The sequence below is a fragment of the Mustelus asterias genome, chromosome 18 (assembly GCF_964213995.1).
Source record: "Mustelus asterias chromosome 18, sMusAst1.hap1.1, whole genome shotgun sequence".
Taxonomy (NCBI): Eukaryota; Metazoa; Chordata; class Chondrichthyes; order Carcharhiniformes; family Triakidae; genus Mustelus; species Mustelus asterias.
In genome coordinates this window covers 33,061,143-33,084,801 of record NC_135818.1, presented here as the reverse complement: position 1 = coordinate 33,084,801, position 23,659 = coordinate 33,061,143, and the positions used below count along the sequence as shown (strand labels likewise).

General features: G+C 44.0%; 1 protein-coding gene across 3 annotated transcripts in view; it reads left to right on the top strand.

Moving 5' to 3' along the window:
* The window catches only part of strn3 (striatin, calmodulin binding protein 3), a 342,931-nt gene that overhangs the window by 85,913 nt on the left and 233,359 nt on the right, over nt 1-23,659 (top strand). For all 3 annotated transcript variants that reach the window (XM_078233702.1, XM_078233700.1, XM_078233699.1), the window contains exon 3: nt 18,381-18,454. In XM_078233702.1, the coding sequence (XP_078089828.1) occupies nt 18,381-18,454 (74 nt within the window). The remainder of the gene's footprint in view (nt 1-18,380; nt 18,455-23,659) is intronic.

Genomic DNA, 23,659 nt, shown 5'->3' with positions numbered 1-23,659 from the left:
AGTTTTCATATGAGATTCACTCTTCATACCCATCACAATGCACAACGGGCCATTTGGCTCATTGAGCCTGCACTGACAACAATCCTACCCAGGTCCCATCCCCCTTAACCACACGTATTTACCCTGCTAATCCCCCTGACACTAAGGGGAACTTAGCATGTCCAATTAATCTAACCTGCACATCTTTAGACTTTGGGAGGAAACTGGAGGAAATCCACGGAGAGAATGTGCAAACTCCACACAGACAGTCACCCAAGGCCAGAATTGAACCTGGGACCCTGGCGCTGTGAGGCAGCTGTGCTAGCCACTGTGCCATCACTCTTGATAATCTCTAGATGTTACCGGTACTGTTAAGATCCCTGCGGGGAAACAGTACATGAAATTTAACAAATGACCCCCAGATTAAAAAAGACTTAGTTTACTTTAACACCTATCAGAGCCAATGCAAACTAAGCATTAGCTGACAAATGATACTTTAAATAAAAAGGTAAATTTCACTTTAAACTTCAACAAAGATAGGTTTTATTGCAACAGCAAACATTCCCCTTCAGTATATTTGGCATTGTGTAACTACACAGTTCCTCAATATATCTCTATATTCTTACATATTGCAAAGTGCTGGCCAGTCAAATTTTCAAATGAATCCAGTCTGACATGTATGCAATAGAGTTAAGTTAACGGAATATTTATCATTTTGTAACATGTATTAATATAGATATAATCTGGAAATTGTTACAACTGTACAAACTGAATGAAGTTAGGCAGTGTAAAATCTCACTACTATTCCAGTAGAGCAAGGTGGAAAAATACAAAAGGGGAAATCTGTGATGGGGCGGAACACGAGAGATTAAACGACAAATGAATTGGTGGTGCAAGGCCGAAGAGCTGAAAGCTGTTCTCCAAAAGCAAAAATCAATGAAGGACAACTAAAGAGGACATTCAACAGAGTGCATATCTCCACCATGCTGTGTTAACTCAGTGTTATAGCTGTGAACCAGCTCTTCCTTGAGGCTTTTATCCGTTTGACTGATGCACTGCAGCTAACCTGAAAAAAAAGATATTTTTATTAAGAGCTTCCAACTCCGTTCTTTCTCATCCTCCTCCTACCTTTTATTTGCTTAAAACTTAGTACATTTTCCCACTCCTGATAAAAGGCCATCAAACTGGAAATTGGAAATAGAAACAAATAGTGCTAGAAACACAGCAGGCCTTACAGCATCTGTGGAGAGAGAAAGAGATAACAGCCTGAGAATTTTCAGCATTTTCTGCTTTTATTTGAGATTTCCAGCATCTGCAGTGTTTCACGTTTGTACATTCCTGCTCATGTTTTGCCATCAAATTTTGGATCCGACAAAGATGTGTTTCTATACTAACTGTAGTAATTGTTCAGTTAAGTATAGCAGTGCTGAAAATTATTAAATGTAATTTGTTTCTCGTGGCTTTTAGTCAAAACATATTGCTGATTGAAATTATTTTTCCATAAAATAAATAAAGCTGCTTTTGTCCTGTGTTTTAAAGGTATAGTCTTGCACAGCACGTAATGTGCTCATGTTCAGAGTGAAAGAAAACACACCTGGAATACTGTGTGCAGTTTTTGTCTCCATAATTAAGAAAGGATATATTTGCGTTGGAGTCAATACAGTGTAGGTTCACAAAATTGGTAACTGGGGTGAGTGGGTTGTCCTATGCAGAGAGGCTGAGTAAGGCTTATATTCTTTGGAGTTCAGAAGAATAAGAGGCAATCTCATTGAAACCTACAAAATTCTGAAGGGGCTTGATAGGGTGGATTCTGAGAGATTGTTCCCATTGGTCAGGGAATCTAAAACATGGGAGTACAGCCTCAGGATAAGGGGCTGATCATTTAGGACCGAGGTGAGGAGAAATTACTCAAAGGGTTGTGAATCCTTGGAATTCTCTACTCCAGAGTGTTGTGAATGCTCCTTAAAGCACATTTAAGGTTGGGATAGACAGAATTTAATTTTTCAGGGAATTTAGCAATACGAGGAGCGACTGAAAATGGAGTTGAAGCCTATGATTATATTGAATGACAGAGTAGACGTGAGGGACCATATGGTCTACTCCTGGTCCTATTTCTTGTGTTTCTTGTGTTCTGTCCAATCATACATTGTCCATTTCTTTGCCATGCCCAAAAAGGAGGAATTTGTGAATAGAAAATAGAAGCTTAATTGAAATGGTAATTCAGCAGAATTACTCTTAATCGAGTACATTTCATAATTGATTACAGAGAGTCCTAGCCTACAGTAAAGAAGATGGGTTAGGTTGTTTTATTAATAAAATCTAATTGGATTGTGAAGCAGGTCAGGATATCTCTGGTTGAAATGCAGGATATAGGGGAGTTTGGAACTAAATTATTTTATATCCCCCACACAAGTGGCTTATAGAATTGCAATTACCTACTGTAATAGTGCTGAAGTATTGATCTCATTCTAGCCATGTAGATAAAATGTGGAGTTAGTGAATTTTAAAAGAAAGTTTACAAAAAAAATTTCAGCTGTTGTAATTTTACAGAAAAGAACCAACAGAATGATGGGATTGAATTATGGGAAGTGATTGTGTAGATTAGATGTTATCGTTGGAAGAGAGAAGGCTGAGCAGTGACTTGATAGCCAGCTTTTTAGTTTCTAAAGTAGGCCATAATAATCTGTTTTGTTTTGTCTGTAAGATTAGAACTTACTAACATATCCTGCACTTGAAGGGAGATAAATTCAAAGCTGTGGAAACATTATTTCAGTAAATCGCCAATCTGTGGTACAGAATCCAAAGGGAAATAGTATTCAAATTAACTGGATTTTGTTTTTCAGAAAATATTTTGTTTTACAGTCCAAGTAATTTGAGACATGTAAGTGTAGTACATTTAGAAGTAAGTGATTCTGAAAGCTTTCTACCACTGAGATGCTTCTCTGCAATAGAGATGGTGAAGAATGGGAAATTTTGAGAAGTTAAATAGAGAAAGAATGTTTTCATTGGCAATGAGGGATATGGATTTTGAAATTATCACAAGAAGAACAAAGGAAGATTTTTTTCCCCACAGCTATTGGAAGATGAAATGCTTCACCACAAATTCATATTGGACAGATACTATTACGATTTTAAAAAATAATAAAAGAATTGGCTAAGTCTTTGGGCAAACTGAGTGTAAAACACTAGAGAGAAAGTTTATAACCAGAACTAATAGGCTGTATGGTCTCATGTGCTGACTTTTCTATGGTTGAACCACATTAAATTGGGGTGTGTGTGTGTAATATGTTCCACCGTACAGCAGTCCCTCCCCTTCCCGTGGTTGCCAAGGCACTCAACTGGGTTCAACCCGCTTTCAACACCCACCCTCACCCCTTTCCTCCCCTCCTAGAAGCATAATAGTGTCCCCAACCTCTGCATTCAAAGGATCATCCTCCACCGTTCATGCCAACTCTAGCATGATGCCACTATGAAACACATTTCCCCTCACACCTTGTCAGCATTACACAGGACCTTCTCCCTCTGTGACATCATGGTCCATTCCTGCATTGCCCCAAACCCTTCATCTCCTACCCACGGCACCTTCCTTTGCCCTTGCAGAAGGTGCAGCACCTGTCTCTTTATCACCTTTGAAGGCCCCAAACAGTCCTTTCAGATTAAGCAACATTTCACTTACAGTAGACCAAACTGAAGGAAGTGCATTTGCTGCTCCTAATGCGGTATCTCTACGTTGGGGAGACTAAGTGCAGACTGGGTGACCACTTTGCAGAAAACACCTTCACTCAGCCTGTAAGCATGACCCCAACCTTCCTGACACTCACTGTTCCAACTCAGCACTTTGCTGTCGTGGCCACCTGTGCAATCTTGGCCTACTGCAATGTTCTAGTGAAGCCCAAGACAAACTGGCAGAGCAGCATCTCATCTTGCACTTAGGCACATTACAGCCTTCTGGACTCAATGTTTTGAGCTCAACAACTTTAGACTGTGAACTTCCCTTCCATCTTGACCCTTTAATATCCAAAGCATTTTTTTGTCCGAATGCAACCGCCCCCCCCCCCCCCCCCCACCCCACCAATCTGTCACTTGTTCTTAAGTTTTGCTTTCACTGAGCACTGATTCTCTCACTAACACATTCTGATATCTTTCCTTTATGCAATTGCTAGCACCTTCTGCCATTAACGCTTCCTCTGCCTTGTGACCTACACATCTTTGTTGCAATCTTCCCTAGTTCCCACCAATTGCTGACCACCTACTATGTTCTACCTGCTACACCCCTTCTTATTCAGTATATAATCCATCACATTTCTCCCCCTCTTCAGCTCTGAAGAATTCATATGGACTCAAAACATTAACTCTGTTTTTCATTTAGCTTACTTAAAATGTTCAAGGATATAGTCCCTCTGTTGACAACTGATTATATCTTCCTCATTCTTCAGTGATTATATCTTCCTCTTTCTTCAGTACATCACTTCACCTGTTATGGATTCACAACCCAAACACGTTAAAGGAATATTTTGGTGAATTGTAACAAACACTTCTCCCTTGCATATTATTCCTCCGTCATGGACCTCTAACTACTTAGTCTGCCTGGTGTGGAAGTTAATAACCTGATTTGGCTGTAAGGAGATGCTAAGAGCGACATAGTAATTCTACCACTGATAATTCCTTCCCTTTTAGCTGACTATAGTAATTAGATTTTTGGTTTCGAGACGTTTTTCTATTACTGGTGTTGCCCATGCTGAAGTTGGGAATGATTGTGATTTCACATGGGCAGAGGGATCACACCACACTCCAAACTGTTTTACTATTTGCATGGAATTGCCAACCAGTGAGCATGCACCAGCATTCCTGGAGGTTTTGTCAATTGAGGATTTCAGCTGGTTTAAAAGAGGCAAGACATCGACAGATGGGTGACATTGAGGGACTGCAGTACATTTTTGAAAACCATTTTAATACGGGCAGGAGAAACAACAAGCACCTCAAGAATTGTTTTCAAAAAATACATTCCACTGTCTCTGAGAAGGCCTGAATTTTTCCCTTTTAAGGACAGCTGTTTAGGCTCCTCCATACAGAGTACCAGTGCATGCTCTGCTCAATAATACCTGAAAACTGTATTGGCATACAAGGCATTGGTTCGCATGCATTGATATTTGAACCAATTAATGTAATGGAAGGAATTTTTGATGATTTTGATCTGCAGCCAAAAGATTACTAACATGCTAATGTTGTGAAAAAGCCCATTTTAGCCATTATAAAAGATTTTCAGTTGGCAGCTAACATAAAAGTCTTCTATAGCCATTTCAATAGTAAAAGGATGGTAAGAGTATGAGTGGGGTGGCATGGTGGCACAGTGGCCTTACAACACCAGGGACCTAGGTCAAATTCCAGCCTCTGGTCACTGTCTGTGTGGAGTTTGCATGTTCTTCCAGTGTCTGCATGAGTTTCATCCGGGTGCTCCAGTTTCTTCCCACACTCCAAAGATGCAGGTTAGGTTGATTGGCCATGCTAAATTGACCCTTAGTTTCAAGGAAATTAACCCTGGTAAATATGTGGGGCTATGGGGATTGGGTCTGGGTGGGATTGTTTTCGGTGCAGACTCGATGGGCTGAATGGTGCTGTTGCACTGCAGGGATTCTATGATCGGGCACTGAATATGGGATTTATGCATGGAGACTGCTAAGGTATTAAATGAATACTTTGCATCTGTCTTGACCAAAGGAAGATAATGTTGCCCATGTCATGGTGAAAGACAAGGCCATTCAGAAACTTGTTTAAAGTTGATACGGAGATGATATTGGATAGGCTGTCTGTGCCTAGAGTTCATGAGACACCAGGACTGGATTGAGATGCATTGCATGATAGTGAGAGTGAAAATTGCAGAAGCACTGGCCATAATTTTCCAATCTTCCTTGGATTCAAGTGATGCCGGAGAGCAAGAAATTGCACATGTTCTCAAATGGAGGGCGGCACAGTGGTTAGCACTGCTACCTCACAGCTCCAGGGACCTGAGCTTGATTCCCGGCTTGAATCACTGTCTGTGTGGAGTTTGCATGTTCTCCCGTGCCTGCTTGGGTTTCATGAGGGTGCTCTGGTTTCCTCCCACAGTCCAAAGATGTGCGGGTTAGGTGCATTAGCCATGCTATATTTCCCCTTAGTGTCCCAGGACTTGTAGGTTAGAGGGATTAGCAGGGTAAATATATGCGGTTACGGGGGTAAGGCCTGGGTGGGATTGTTGTCGCTACAGACTTGATGGGCCGAATGGCCTCCTCCTGCACTGTAGGGATTCTATGATCTATGTTACACCCTTGCACATGCCTATACCCTTGGATGTATCGATAAACCCAGCAAAAATAGGTCAGTCAGTTTAACCTTGGAAAAAGCTAAATACTGAGGAGACTGGAGATCTGAAATAAGTTTCAAAGAAGAGTCACATTGAACTCAAAGCATTGATTCTGTTTCTCTCTCCACTGGTGCTTCCAGTTCTGCTGAGTTTTTCCAGCATTTTTTAAATTTTTGGTTTAACCTCTGTGAAGGGGAAGCTTTTAGAAATGATAATCATGACAAAGTTAATACTCACTTGGGCAAATGCGGGTTAATTAGGGAAAGGCATGGATGGCAAATAATGTTCAACTGATTTGCTTTGAGTTTTGTAATGAGGTAATAGCGAGTACTGATGAGGGTAATTCGGTTGATTTGGTGCTTGTGGAGTTCCTAAAGGTGTTTGATTTTGATTTAGACTTATTATTGTCACGTGTATTAGTATACAGTGAAAAGTATTGTTTCTTGTGCATTATACAGATAAAGCATACCGGACATGGAGAAGGAAAGGAGAGAGGGCAGGATGTAGTGTTACAGTCATAGCTAGGGTATAGAGAAAGATCAACTTAACGCAAGGTAGGTTCATTCAAAGGTCTGATGGCAGCAGGGAAGAAGCTGTTCTTGAGTCGGTTAGTACGTGATCTCAGACTTCTGTATTTTTTTTCCGATGGAAGAAGGTGGAAGAGAAGTATGTCCAGGATGCGTGGGGTCCTTGATTATGCTGGCTGCTTTTCTGAGGCAGCGGGAAATCATAGAAATCATAGAAACCCTACAGTACAGAAAGAGGCCATTCGGCCCATCGAGTCTGCACCGACCCCAATCCCACCCAGGCCCTACCCCCATATCCCTACATATTTACCCACTAATACCTCCAACCTACGCATCTCAGGACACTAAGGGCAATTTTTAGCATGGTCAATCAACCTAACCCGCACATCTTTGGACTGAGAGGGGAAACCGGAGCACTCGGAGGAAACCCACGCAGACACGAGAATGTGCAAGCTCCACACAGACAGTGACCCAAGCCGGGAATCGAACCCAGGTCCCTGGAGCTGTGAAGCAGCAGTGCTAACCACTGTGCTACCGTGCCGTCCCGGGAAGTGTAGATGGAGTCAATGGATGGGAGGCTGGTTTGCGTGATGGACTGGGCTATGTTCACAATCCTTTGTAGTTTCTTGCCGTTTTGGTCAGACCAAACTGTGGTACAACCACAAAGAATGCTTTCTATGCTGCATCTGTAAAAGTTGGTGAGAGTCGTAGCTGACAGGCCAAATTTCCTTATTCTCCTGAGAAATTAGAGGCAATGGTGGGCTTTCTTAACTATAACGTCAGCATCGAGGGGCCAGGACAGGTTGTTGGTGACCTGGAGACCTAAACACTTGAAGCTCTTGACCATTTTTACTTTGTCCCCATTGACGTGGACAGGGGCATGTTCTCCACTATACTTCCTGAAGTCGATGACTGTCTCCTTCGTTTTGTTGACATTGAGGGAGAGATTATTGTCTTTGCATCATTTCACTAGGTTCTCTATCTCTTTCTTGTACTCCATCTTGTCATTGTTTGAGATCCGACCCACTACGGTGCTGTCATCAGCAAACTTGAAAGTCGAGTTGGAGAGGTATTTGGCCACACAGTCATAGGTGTATAAGGAGTATAATAGGGGACTGAGGACACGGCCTTGTGGGGTACCGTCCTTAACGGAGATGCGTGTGTCCAAGAATGCAACCGATTCCAGAGAGCAGTCCATGGGGAGTCTGATGGTGGGATGGAATTTGTTGATGTCATCATATAGTTGTTTCAGTGATTGCTCACCATGAGTCCAAAAGAAGAAAATGTCATCAATGTATCTAGTGTACAGCATCGGTTGAAGGTCCTGTGCGGTGAAGAAGTCTTGTTCGAACCTGTGCATGAAGATGTTGGCATATTGAGGTGCGAATTTGGTCCCCATGGCCGTTGTGTGTCTGGATGAAGAGCTGGTCGTTGAAGGTGAAGACATTGTGGTCCAGGATGAAGCGGATGAGTTGTAAAATTGCATCTGGAAACTGGCAGTTGTCGACGTTGAGTACTGAGGCCGTTGCAGCAATGCCATCATCGTGGGGGATGCTGGTGTAGAGTGCCAAGACATCCATTGTGATGAGGAGCGCTCCTGGTTCAACTGCTCCATGTGTGCCGAGTTTCTTTTGGAAGTCCGTAGTGTCGCGACAAAATCTGGGGGTTCTTTGTACAATGGGTTTCAGAATGCCCTTGACATAGCCGGAGAGGTTCTCACACAGGGTCCCATTGCCCGATACGATGGGACGGCCGAGTGTGTTTGCCTTGTGTATCTTCGGGAGGCAGTCGAGATCTCCAACGCGGGGAGTACGTGGGATGAGAGCACGGAGGGTGTTCTGAAGGTCCGGATCAAATGTCTTGATCAGTCTGTTGAGTTGACGGGTGTGTTCTTTGGTCGGATCTGCGGGTAACTGTCTGTAGTGTTCCTCGGTGTTCAGTTGTCGGTACACTTCTTTGCAGTAATCCGTTCTGTTCAGTATGACGATGGCCCCTCCTTTGTCTGCTGGTTTGATGACAATGTTGCGGTTGGTCTTGAGAGCGTGGATGGCGTTGCGTTGTGCTTGGGTAATGTTCGGGGCTGTCTTGTGATTGTGGCTGATGAATTTGGTGTTGACGCACCTCCTGATGGCTTGGGCATACATGTCAAGTCGAGGGCAGCGGCCTTCCGGAGGTGTCCAATTCGACTCTTTCCTCTTCGGATGCACTGCGGATCGCTATGTCGGCTGCTCCGGTTCATTAGCTGTCTCATTGCGTTCGGTGTTGGCCTCTTGGGGTTTGTGGAAGAACTCCCGCAGCCTCATTCGCCTGATGAATTCCTCTGTGTCTGGTGCGAGACTGATGGGGTCTATTTTGGTGGTGGGCCAAAAATTGAGCCCTCGGCTGAGAACTTCGATTTCATCTGGTTGAAGTATGTAGTCCGACAAGTTGACAATGGACTTCCCTGCAGTGGTACTGTTTCCTACTGTGGTACCGGGAGAGGCTTGGTTGCTGCTGGTGGTGATGCCGAGTTTCTCAAGTTTTCTGTTCTTGGTGTGCATGTAGATGGTGTAGTTCCTTTATCTCGTCTGCTTGGCAGAGTTTCGCAGCTGGTCTGCGTCCTGAGCGCAAGTTGAGAATATGGATTCTATCTTGGTTTCCAGGCTGTGGCGTTTGCTGTACAGTTGGTGTATGAGGTGGTTGAGGAGTGTGAGAGAGGTGCGATGGCAAAGTCTCTCAGCGAAGTCTGTGTTATAGGTTGACCTGAGTGGGTTCGTGATCTGTAGTCCTTTCGGTATCTTGTCTGCTTTCTTGCATCTTTGTAGAAACTTGACGCCCTTTCGGTATCTTCGGTACAGCAGATCCGACCAAAGAACACACCCGTCAACTCAGCACTCTGATCAAGACTTTTGATCCGAACCTTCAGCACACCCTCCGTACTCCCTGCGTTGGAGATCTCTACTGCCTCCCGAAGATACACAAGGTAAACACACCCGGCCGCCCAATCGTACTGGGCAATGGGACCCTGTGCGAGAACCTCTCCGGCTATGTCGAGGACATCCTGAAACCCATTGTACAAAGAACCCCCAGATTTTGTCGCGACACTATGGACTTCCAACAGAAACTCGGCACACATGGAGCAGTTGAACCAGGAGCACTCCTCATCACAATGAATGTCTCGGCACTCTACACCAGCATCCCCCACGATGATGGCATTGCTGCAACTGCCTCAGTACTCAACGCCAACAACTGCCAGTTTCCAGATGCAATTTTACAACTCATCCGCTTCATCCTGGACCACAATGTCTTCACCTTCAACAACCAGTTCTTCATCCAGACACACGGAACAGCCATGGGGACCAAATTCGCACCTCAATATGCCAACATCTTCATGCACAGGTTCGAACAAGACTTCTTCACCGCACAGGACCTTCAACCGATGCTATACACTAGATACATCGATGACATTTTCTTCCTTTGGACTCATGGTGAACAATCACTGAAAGAACTATATGATGACATCAACAAGTTCCATCCCACCATCAGACTCCCCATGGACTACTCTCCGGAATCGGTTGCATTCTTGGACACACGCATCTCCATTAAGGACGGTCACCTCAGCACCTCACTGTACCGCAAGCCCACGGATAACCTCACGATGCTCCACTTCTGCAGCTTCCACCCCAGACACGTTAAAGAAGCCATCCCCTACGGACAAGCCCTCCGTATACACAGGATCTGCTCGGATGAGGAGGATCGCAACAGACACCTCCAGACGCTGAAAGATGCCCTCATAAGAACAGGATATGGCGCTCGACTCATCCATTGACGGTTCCGACGTGCCACAGCGAAAAACCGCACCGACTTCCTCAGAAGGCAAACACGGGACACGGTGGACAGAGTACCCTTCGTCGTCCAGTACTTCCCCGGAGCGGAGAAGCTACAACATCTCCTCCAAAGCCCTCAACATGTCATTGATGAAGACGAACATCTCGCCAAGGCCGTCCTCACACCCCCACTTCTTGCCTTCAAACAACCGCACAAACTCAAACAGACCATTGTCCGCAGCAAACTACCCAGCCTTCAGGAGAACAGTGACCACGACACCACACAACCCTGCCACAGCAACCTCTGCAAGATGTGCCGGATCATCGACACGGATGCCATCATCTCACGCGAAAACACCATCCACCAGGTACACAGTACATACTCTTGCAACTCGGCCAACGTTGTCTACCTGATACGCTGCAGGAAAGGATGTCCCGAAGCATGGTACATTGGGGAAACCATGCAGACGCTACAACAACGGATGAATGAACACCTCTCGACAGTTACCAGGCAAGACTGTTCTCTTCCTATTGGGGAGGACTTCTGCGGTCACGGGCATTCAGCCTCTGATCTTCGGGTAAGCGTTCTCCAAGGTGGCCTTCACGACACACGACAGTGCAGAGTCGCTGAGCAGAGACTGATAGCCAGGTTCCGCACACATAAGGACGGCCTCAACCGGGATATTGGGTTCATGTCACACTATCTGTAACCCCCACAACCTGCCTGGATGTGCAAAATCTCACTAACTGTCCTGTCTGGAGACGATACACATCTCTTTAACCTGTGCTTAATGCTCCCTCCACTCACATTGTCTGTACCTTTAAGACTTGATTAGCTGTAAAGACTCACATTTCAGTCATTATTCATGTAAATTGAGTTTGTGTCTTTCTGCCCTGTTTGTAATCAGAACTCCCACCCACCTGACGAAGGGACAGCCTGTTCCGAAAGCGAGTGGCTTTTGATACCAAATAAACCTGTTGGACTTTAACCTGGTGTTGTTAGAGTTCTTACTGTGTTTACCCCAGTCCAACGCCGGCATCTCCACATCATCACTTGAACCAAAGGCAGGCTACTCCAGAGCATGATGGGATGAAGACTGAGTGAGAGGAACCACGTTCTTTGGAACATGGGTGGCACAGTAGCACAGTAGTTAGCACTGCTGCCTCACAGCACCAGGAACCCGGGTTCGATTCCCGGCTTAGGTCACTGTCTCTGTGGAGTTTGCACGTTCTCCCTGTGACTCTGTGGGTTTCCTCCGGGTTCTCCAGTGTCATCCCACAGTTCAAAGATGTGCGGGTTAGTTGGATTGGCCATGCTAAATTGCCCCTTAGTGTCAAGGGGACTAGCTAGGGTAAGTGCATGGGGATAAGGTCTGGGTAAGATTGTGGTCAGTGCAGACTCAATGGGCCGAATGGCCTCCCTCTGCACTGTAGGATTCTATGAATGAAACCACAGAATGCGTAAATTTTTATCATAAGTTACGGACAGTATGAGTTCCCAAAGCCATAGTATGAATAGAACTGTTCAATTTGTACTGATAAGACAGTGCTCCTCAGACATGGGAATATCAACTGTCTGACTCAACCATTGATGTGATTGACAGTTGATGAAAACAGTACCGTTGAGCTCTATAGCTAAGCGTTAGGGGTTGCTAAACGGCAGGGGAAGAAGCATCCTGATTCTATGGACCAATGCAATCCCATGATGTCAGAGGTTAGAATGTAATTGGTTAAGATATATGAGAACTGTTAACAATGATTGATTTGTATTAATGATGATTGGTTCATAACTAAAGGGAAGGCAGGCAAAGCGAACTTGAAAATGTATAGTTGTCCTGTCTGATGTATTGTAACTTCAGAGTGGTATTGGAATGCTCAGGGCCTTCTCTTCAGAGAGGTGTTGGGTTGCCTAACGCTATCTCTTCCAGCAATTGTTTGTCACATAAAGATGCGTCTTTAACCAGGATACTGACTTTGTATTAGCTGAAGTTTTGGTAAATACTCAGTCTCTGAAAAAACCCCGCAACAAGTAGATGGAGAGAAAGGGTTCCCACTATTGAAAAGATCATGAATGTGAGGGCACAGATTTAAAGTAATAAGTAAAAGAAATAATAGTGATATGAGGAAACTCCAGGTTGGGGTCTGGAATGCACTGCTTGAGAGTTTGGTGGAGGCAGGCTTAATTGAAGGATTCATAAAGGAATTAGACTTAATTGAAAAGGCGAGCCTTACATCAGTGGTAGGGAAATTATTGGAGACAATTCTTCGAGTCAGGATTTATTCCCACTTGGAAAGAAGTGGATGTATTAGTTAGTGAGAGGCAACAGGGTTTTGTAAAGGGAAGGTCGTGTCTCATTAACTTGATCGAGTTTTTCGAGGAAGTGACGAAGATGATTGATGAGGGTAGGGCAGTGGATGTTGTCTACATGGACTTCAGTAAGGCCATTGACAAGGTCCCTCATGGCAGACTGGTGCAGAAGGTGAAGTCGCATGGGATCAGAGGTGAGCTGGCAAGGTGGATACAAAACTGGCTCGGTCAAAGAACAGTAAGAAGTCTCTCAACACCAGGTTAAAGTCCAACAGGTTTATTTGGTAGCAAAAGCCACTAGCCACACGGTCAAAGAAGACAGGGTAGCAGTGGAAGGGTGTGTTTCTGAATGGAGGGCTGTGACAAGTGGTGTTCCTCAGGGATCAGTGCTGGGTCCTTTGCTGTTTGTAATATAAATAAATGATTTGGAGGAAAATGTAACTGGATTAACATAGAACATAGAACATAGAAAGCCACAGCACAAACAGGCCCTTCGGCCCACAAGTTGCGCTGATCATATCCCTACCTCTAGGCCTATCTATAGCCCTCAATCCCATTAAATCCCATGTACTCATCCAGAAGTCTCTTAAAAGACCCCAACGAGTTTGCCTCCACCACCACCGACGTCAGCCGATTCCACTCACCCACCACCCTCTGAGTGAAAAACTTACCCCTGACATCTCCTCTGTACCTACCCCCCAGCACCTTAAACCTGTGTCCTCTCGTAGCAACCATTTCAGCCCTTGGAAATAGCCTCTGAGAGTCTACCCTATCCAGACCTCTCAACATCTTGTAAACCTCTATCAGGTCACCTCTCATCCTTCGTCTCTCCAGGGAGAAGAGACCAAGCTCCCTCAACCTATCCTCATAAGGCATGCCCCCCAATCCAGGCAACATCCTTGTAAATCTCCTCTGCACCCTTTCAATGGCTTCAACATCTTTCCTGTAATGAGGTGACCAGAACTGCGCGCAGTACTCCAAGTGGGGTCTAACCAGGGTCCTATAAAGCTGCAGCATTATCTCCCGACTCCTAAACTCAATCCCTCGATTAATGAAGGCCAGTACGCCGTACGCCTTCTTGACCGCATCCTCCACCTGCGAGGCCGATTTAAGAGTCCTATGGACCCGGACCCCAAGGTCCTTCTGATCCTCTACACTGCTAAGAATGGTACCCTTCATATTATACTGCTGCTTCATCCCATTGGATCTGCCAAAATGGATCACCACACACTTATCCGGGTTGAAGTCCATCTGCCACTTCTCCGCCCAGTCTTGCATTCTATCTATGTCTCGCTGCAACTTCTGACATCCCTCCAAACTATCCACAACACCACCTACCTTGGTGTCGTCAGCAAACTTACCAACCCAGCCCTCCACTTCCTCATCCAGGTCATTTATGAAAATGACAAACAGCAAGGGTCCCAGACAGATCCCTGGGGCACTCCACTGGTCACTGACCTCCATGCAGAGAAAGACCCCTCCACAGCCACTCTCTGCCTTCTGCAGGCAAGCCAGTTCTGGATCCACAAGGCAACAGCCCCTTGGATCCCATGCCCTCTCACTTTCTCAAGAAGTCTTGCATGGGGGACCTTATCGAATGCCTTGCTGAAGTCCATATAGACCACATCCACTGCTCTTCCTTCGTCAATGTGTTTGGTCACATTTTCAAAGAACTCAACCAGGCTCATAAGGCACGACCTGCCCTTGACAAAGCCGTGCTGACTACTTTTGATCATACTAAACTTCTCTAGATGATCATAAATCCTGTCTCTCAGGATCCTCTCCATCAACTTACCAACCACTGAGGTTAGACTCACCGGTCGGTAATTTCCCGGGCTGTCCCTGTTCCCTTTCTTGAATATAGGGACCACATCTGCAATCCTCCAATCCTCCGGAACCTCTCCCGTCTCCATCGACGATGCAAAGATCATCGCCAAAGGCTCCGCAATCTCCTCCCTCGCCTCCCACAGTAACCTGGGGTACATCCCATCCGGTCCCGGCGACTTACCAACCTTGATGCCATTCAATAGTTCCAACACATCCTCTTTCTTTATGTCCACATGCTCGATCCTTTCTGTCCACCGCAAACCAGCAGTACAACCACCCAGATCCCTTTCCACCGTGAATACCGAGGTAAAGTATTCATTAAGCACCTCCGCCATTTCTAACGGTTCCGCACAAACTTTTCCCCCTTCACCTTTTAAGGGTCCTATGCCTTCACATCTCATCCTTTTACTCTTGACATATTTGTAGAAAGCCTTGGGATTCTCTCTTACCCGCCAAGGTCTTCTCATGACCCCTTCTCGCTCTCCTAATTTCCTTCTTAAGCTCCTTCCTACATCCCGTATACTCCTCTAAATCCTTAACACCTCCTAGCTCTCTGAACCTTCTGTACGCCTCTCTTTTCTTATTCACCAGGTTCATCACAACCTTCGTGCACCACGGTTCCCGTACCCTACCAACACCCCCCTGTCTCATCGGAACGTTGTCATGCAGAGCTCCAGACAAACATTCCTTGAAAATCCTCCACTTTCCTTCGGTACTTTTCCCCAAGAATGCCTCCTTCCAATTTACCCGTCTAATTTCCTCCCTGATGACACTGTATTTCCCTTTACTCCAGAGAAACACTTTCCTAGCCTGCCTGATCCTATCTCTTTCCAATGCTATCGTGAAGGAGATAGAATTATGATCGCTATCCCCAAGATGCTCACTCACCGAGAGATCCTCCACCTGTCCAGGTTCATTAGCCAGCACCAGATCAAGTACAGCCTCTCCTCTAGTAGGCTTATCCACATACTGTGTCAGGAAACTCTCCTGGACACACCTAACAAACTCCTCTCCATCCAAACCCCTAGCCCTAGGGATATTCCAATCTATGTTTGGGAAATTAAAATCTCCCATCACGACAACTCTGTTATTCCTACATCTCTCCAGGATCTGTTTCCCCATCTGCTCCTCAACATCTCTGTTACTATTGGGCGGCCTATAGAAAACACCCAGCAAAGTTACCGACCCCTTCCTGTTCCTAACCTCCACCCACAGAGACTCCGTAGTCAATCCCTCCACGGCGTCCACCTTCTCTACAGCCGTGACACTATCCCTGATCAACAGTGCCACTCCCTCCCCTCTCTTGCCCCCCCTCCCTGTCCTTCCTGAAACATCTAAAACCCGGCACCTGAAGCACCCAGTCCTGTCCCTGAGACATCCAAGTCTCCGTAATGGCCACCACATCACAATTCGAATTGATTAGTAAGTTTGCGGACGACACGAAGGTTGGTGGATTTGCAGATAGCGATGAGGACCATCAGAGGATACAGCAGGATATAGATCAGTTGGAGACTTGGGCGGAGAGATGGCAGATGGCGTTTAATCCGGACAAATGTGAGGTAATGCATTTTGGAAGGTCTAATACAGATAGGAAATATACAGTAAATGGCAGAACCCTTAAGAGTATTGATAGGCAAAGAGATCTGGGCGTACAGGTACACAGGTCACTGAAAATGGCAATGCAGGTGGAGAAGGTAGTCAAGAAGGCATACGGCATGCTTGCCTTCATCGGCTGGGGTATTGAGTTTAAAAATTGGCAAATCATGTTGCAGCTTTATTGAACCTTAGTTAGGCCGCACTTGGAATATAGTGTTCAATTCTGGTCGCCAGACTGCCAGAAGGATGTGGTGGCTGTGGAGAGGGTGCAGAAAATATTTACCAGGATGTTGCCTGATATGGAGGGCATCAGCTATGAGGAGAGGTTGTGGAAACTTGGTTTGTTCTCGCTAGAATGACAGAGGTTGAGGGGTGACCTGATGAAAGTCTAGAAGATGATGAGGGGCATGGACAGAGTGGATAGTCAGAAGCTTTTTCCAGGGTGGAAGAGTCAATTACTAGGGAGCACAGGTTTAAGGTGCGAGGGGCAAGGTTTAAAGGAGATTTACGAGGCAGATGTTTTACACAGGGTAGTGGGTGCCTGGAACTCATTGCCTGGGGAGGTAGTGGAAGCAGATACGATAGTGACTTTTAAGGGGCGTCTTGACAATTACATGAATAGGATGGGAATAGAGGGATATGGTCCCCGGAAGGGCCGGGGGTTTTAGTTACTTCGGGTAGCATGGTCGGTGCAGGCTTGGAGGGCCGAAGGGCCTGTTCCTGTGCTGTAATTTTCTTTGTTCTTTGTATCAGGTTACAAGGAGAAGGCAGGGTGAATTGCTCATTCGACAAGCCGGTGTAGACACAATGGGCCAAGGAGCCTTTTGTGCTGTTGTGATTTTATTTGGACTCCTTCAGCTGCTTGGGCGTTTGACTGTATGTGAAAGCATATTTCAACAGTTCATGCCTTTCATCACCTTTGGATGCCTCAAAGCTAGTCTCTGTTGTAATATAGGAGAATGGAGCAGCCAATTCGTGCACCGCCAGAGCTGACAAATAGCAATAAGATAAATGACTGAATACTTCCTGCTGGTAACTTTGCTTCAGGAATCAGTATTGATCAAAAGGTTCCTGCTGTTTCCATCATCTTAGAGGGCAGATGGCACCTCAGTATAACATCATACTCAAAAGATGGCACTTTTTGATGATCTTGCACAGAGATCTGGTTTTCTATGCCTTATTTATTTATTAATCTCCAGATTAGTAATATTTTTTGTTGTGGACATACTTCTGATCATGATATATTGAGAGAATTGTACTTGGCAAATGCCTTTCAAAGTCTTGAGCTTTCTTAATTCTCATAAATTTTTTGCTCTTCTGTTGAATCCATTTTAGAATAGAGTTCACAGTCAACAATCCAACTCGATACATTGCCCATGTTGTTGACCGAGTATTTGACAGCACATGCACCATAGTCCAATCTGTTTTGAGCTAACATCCATACATCACACTTCAAGCAATCAGGAGTGGGAATCTGACTTTCTCCCACCTAACTGTTGGGACTCTTGGCAACTGTAGTATGGTGGTTATTTTACTGGTCTGAGGTGCTTGTGCTGTTGAATATTCTGCCAACACTGGTGAGCAGCATACCCACTTGCTTCATTAATGTAGCAAGTTAACCACAATCTGTATCCTAAAATGGATTTAATACTTTCAGAAGAGGAGAAAATTGAGAATGGAAGAAAATTAATCCAAATAGCCAGTATTCAGTGAGGCATTTCTTTCACATATTGCCTCGAAGTCTGAACTGATGAACCAGAGACCCAGAAACTGGGGAATTCAAATTAGATTAATTAAATAAAATTTGAAACAAAATCTAGTGTCATTAATGTTGCATTAGAGGTAATTCACTGCAGCTTTTTGGAGGAAAATTATGGACGGACAATATCCCATGAATAAAAGCAAAGGTCGACTTTAGCATTAATATTACCATCCTCACTGTAATGGATTTTTCAAAAGCTACATGTACACTAACAATTTTATCTTTTTTTTGTTAGGGCAAAATATCATAAATTAAAATATGGCACAGAGTTGAATCAAGGTGACTTAAAGATGCCAACATTTGAATCAGGTAATAAATGGCAATTCAATATTTTTATGAAGCTTGTGTATTAATTTTTACAAGATGTCTTACTATAGTTTCTGACTCTTGACAGGCTTTAATTTGAAGTTGCTTTGACTTTTCTTTTGTACTTTCATGTTGTCACATACCATTTCAGATTTATTAAGAGCGGCACGGTGGTTAGCACTGCTGCCTCACAGCGCCAGGGATCCGGGTTCAGTTCCAGCTGGGGTAACTGTCTGTGTGGAGTTTGCACAATCTTCCTGTATCTGCGTGGGTTTCCTCCCACAGTCCCAACATGTGCAGGTTAGGTTGATTGGCCATGCTAAATTAATCCTAGTGTCAGGGGGATTACCAGGGTAAATATGAGGAGTAATGGAATAGAGCCTGGATCGGATTGTGGTCGGTGCAGACTCGATGGGCTGAATGGCCTCCTTCTGCACTGCAAGGATTCTATGACAGATAAAATTATTTGAGAACCATTTGTCCACGTTAAGTAAGGTAAGTTTAAATTGTTCCAGATGCAATTGGAATCACATGGGGCCAGATTTTGCTGAAAGAACAGTGCACAGTTTAATAATGCAAAAATAGGCCAGTAGTTTGTGGCAGGGAAAAGTATTTCATGGATTCATTGTTATGTGTCTGTCTATTTCGCAAAAATAGTATCTTGCCTAATCGCCACTGTGATTTTGTAGAAATTGCTGCACCTGTCCACTAAACTCTCAAAAAGTTAAGATGGTAAATTCATATAAGTTGAACAACGTGATAATTGTTGATGACTACTAATCAACCCCTCTTGCCCAAAAAGTAAACAGTTACTAACGTCTCATTCTTTTATGTTATGAATTGTTTTTGAAGATTTAAATATGTCAAATTTAACATTTTTAATTTTTGCCTCTCTATCTCATTTATCTTTCTGTACTGGATTTGACATTGAATTTTCCCAGTCTTTTCTCAATCCTTAATTCACATTGGTTGAGGAGTTATATTTTATCCTGTTCACTATTGTTCCAGTTGCTCTCTCCATTCTAACTTCAGCTCACACTTTCAGCACCTTTTGGGCAAGAAATGTTAAAAACCTAAAGTCTAAGTAACAGAACAAGCCACAAGATGCCCCACTTCAGCAAAATATGACTCAGAGTCTTTAATCTAGCAAGAGAACACTTTTACAGCTGATTAAATTATTTGCCAACCGGCTTTATAATTAAATTTACATGCACTATTTGGATAACCTCTACATATTACTCGTAAATATTAAATATCCACATATTGTAATGGCAAATGTTTTATAAGAGAGATCTTCAAATGTGTCTCTCCTGACCAGTGACAAGTGATGGTTAAATATGGTTATTCAGTTTGTTAATAGTTTGGTTAATTTGCTCACTGCTAGTTAGACAAATAAATTGTTAGGTATTGATTTTAGAGAGTGTGTCAGGGATTTATTTTTATTTCGCCACTGGAAGTTGCTGAAGAGCAGGCCGCACCACTTCACTCACGCTTTTTACATATTATAGGGTGAGGTACTCCTCTTTGGGTGTTTTGGTGTTAGTTCTCAGAGGGAGGGGGAGATTAACCTCTGCTTTAATCAAAAGTACATAGTGGGAGGATATTCATGCTTTATGTATGCCTTGTCCAAATTATTAAATTATCTAATTTGTTATCATTATTTACCCTGACATTTTTGAGTATGGACTGCAAAAGTGTAGCACTCATATTAGGTTACCATCTTTACTTTCTGGGCTGTGATCCATTGGAGCGGATTGTCCATCCATTCCAAGACCTGTCTGATTTTAATAGATTGATTTCAGGTGGTTAAGATGAAAATTTATCCTTGTCTTGTGAGCATGGTGACTATTCAAAAAAGGAGGTAGAGAGAAACCAGAGAAGCATAAAGTGAGCCTATCGTCAGCACTGGGGAAGTTGTTAGAGTTTATTATTAAGGATTTCATAATATGACATTTGGAAGGCAGTGGCATACTCGGACAAAGTCAGCATGGATTTACAAAAGGGAAATCATGCTTGACAAATCTATTGGAATTTTTTGAAGATGTAACTAGTAGAGTTGACCGAGGAGAACCAGTGGATGTGGTTTATTTAGACTTTCAGAAGGCTTTCGACGAGGTCTCACATAACCGACTACTATGCAAAGTTAAAGCACATGGGATGGCAGGTAATGTCTTGAGATGGAAAGAAAGCTGGTTAGCAGACAGGAAGCAAAGAGTTGGCATAAATGGGTCTTTTTCTGATTGGCAGTCAGTGACTAGTGGGGTTCCGCAGGGATCTGTGCTAGGACCCCAACTATTCACATCATGTATTAATGATTTGGAAGAGGGAACTGAATGTATTATCTCCAAATTTGCAGATGATTCAAAGTTGGGTGGGAGGGTGAGTTGTGAGGAGGATGCAGAGATGCGTTAGTGTGATTTGGACAGGCCGAATGTGTGGGCATCTGCGTGGCAGATGCAGTATAATATGGATAAATTTCAGGTTATCCACTTTGGTAGCAATAATAGGAAGACAGATTATTTGAATGGATTATATACTTGAATGGGTGTAAATTGAGAGAGGTGGGTACTCAACGAGACCTTGGAGTCCTCGTGCATCAGTTGCTGAAAGTAAACGTGCAGGTACAGCAGGCAATAAAGAAGGAAAATGGTATGTTGGCCTTCATAGCACGAGGATTTGAGTATAAGGATGGGGATGTTTTGCTGCAATCGTATAGGGCATTGGTGAGGCCACACCTGGAGTATTGTATGCAGTTTTGGTGTCCTTATCTGAGGAAGGATGTCCTTGCTATAGAGGGGAGTACAGCGAAGGTATACCAGACTGATTCCTGCGGTGGCAGGTCTGTTGTATGAGGAGAGACTAAGCCGGTTAGGATTGCTTCACTGGAGTTTAGAAGAGTGAGAGGGGATCTCATAGCAACTGAGAAATTGAGACAGCTTAGATTCACACTGAATGTTCCCAATGGTGGGGGAAGTCCGGAACTAGGGGTCATAGTTTGAGGATAAGGGTAATCATTTTAGAACTGAGGTGAGGAGAAATTTCTTCACCCAGAGGGTGTTGAATGTGTGGAATTCCCGACCACTGAATGTAGTTGAGGCCAAAACGTAGTCTGATTTCAAGAAGAAATGAGATATAACTGTTGGGGCTAAAGGGATCAAGGGATGTGGAGGGGAAGGGGGAATCAGGATATTGAATTCGATGATCAGCCATGATCAAGGTGAATAGTGGAGCAGGCTCGAAGAACTACTTCTGCTTCTAGTTTCTATGTTTATATCACCTATCACAGTTACATGCGAATTAGGAACAGGCGTATGCCACTCGACCCCCTAAACCTGCTCCACCATTCAACAATATCATGGCCAACCTCCTTCCTGCCTACCCCAGATGACCTTTCAAACTCGTTAATCAAGAATCTATCTCAGCCATAAAATATTCAAAGACTCTGTTTCCACTACCTTATGAGGAACAGTTCCAAAGACTCATGACCCTCTGAGAGAAAAGATTTCTCCTAATCTCTGTCTTAAATGAATGACTCCTTACAAACCTGTACTTTTAAAAAGTGACCCTAGTTCTACTTTCTCTGATGAGATGAAACATCCCCTCCACATCCACCATGTCAAGACACCTCAGGATCTTAAAGGTTTCGATCAAGTTGCCTCTTACTCTTTTAAACTCTAGTGGATACAAACCTAACTTCTTCAACCTTTCCTCAGAAGACAACAAGTCCAGTCCTAGTATTAGTCTATTAACCTTCTCTGAACTGTTTAAAACATATTTACATTTTGCACATTCAGCATAAGTTCCTTTTTGGAAATGATGGTATCGCAACAATAGAGAGGAATGACATAAGTTCAGGAAACAAGGGTGTGGAAATGGCTTGGGTAGAGATGAGAAATGGTGAAGGCAAGAAGCCACTTATGGGAGTCGTGTATAGGCCCCCTAATAATTACCATATAGGAAGAAATAATGCGAGTTTTGTCATAAAGGCATGGTGATAATTATTGGAGATTTTAATTTAGAGTCATAGAGGTTTACAGCATGGAAACAGGCCCTTCGGCCCACTTGTCCATGCCACTCTTTTTTTAACAATCCCGAAGCTAATCCCAATTGCCCGCATTTGGCCCATATCGCTCTATATCCATCTTACCCATGTAACTGTCTAAATGCTTTTTAAAAGACACAATTGTACCCGCCTCTACAAATACCTCTGGCAGCTTGTTCCAGACACTCTCCACCCTCTGTGTGAAAGAATTGCCCCTCTGGACACTTTTGTATCTCTCTCCTCTCACCTTAAACCTATGCCCTCTAGTTTTAGACTCCCCTACCTTTGAGAAAAGATATTGACTATCTAGCTGATCTATGCCTCTCATTATTTTATAGACCTCTTTAAGATCACCCCTTAGCCTTCTATGCTCCAGAGAAAAAAGTCCCAGTCTATCCCACCTCTCCTTATAACTCAAACCATCAAGATCAAGTCCTGGTAGCATCCTAGTAAATCTTTTCTGCACTCTTTCTAGTTTAATAGTAATATCCTTTCTTTAATAGGGTGACCAGAACTGTTCACAGTATTCCAAGTGTGGCCTTACCAATGTCTTTTACAACTTCAACAAGACATCCTAACTCCTGTATTCAATGTTCTGACCGAAACCAAGCATGCTTGGTTTTTTATAAATCATATTTCTATGCTGAATGCCTCTTTCACCACTCTATCCACCTGTGACTCCACTTTCAAGGAGCTATGAACATGTACCCTAGATCTCTTTGTTCTGTAACTCTCCCCAACGCCCTACCATTAACTGAGTAAGTCCTGCCCTGGTTTAATCTACCAAAATGCATCACCTGGCATTTATCTAAATTATACTCCATCTGCCATTCGTCAGCCCACTGGCCCAATTGATCAAGATCCCGTTGCAGTCTGAGATAACCTTCTTCACTGTCCACTATGCCACCAATCTTGGTATCATCTGCAAACTTAGTAACCATGCCTCCTAAATTCTCATCCAAATCATTAATATAAATGACAAATAACAGTGGACCCAGCACTGATCCCGAGGCACGCCGCTAGGCTCAGGCCTCCGGTTTTAAAAACAACCCTCTACAACCACCCTCTGGCTTCTGTCATTAAGCCAATTTTGTATCCATTTAGCTACCTCACCCTGGATCCCATGAGATTTAACCTTTTGCAACAACCTACCATGCGGTACCTTG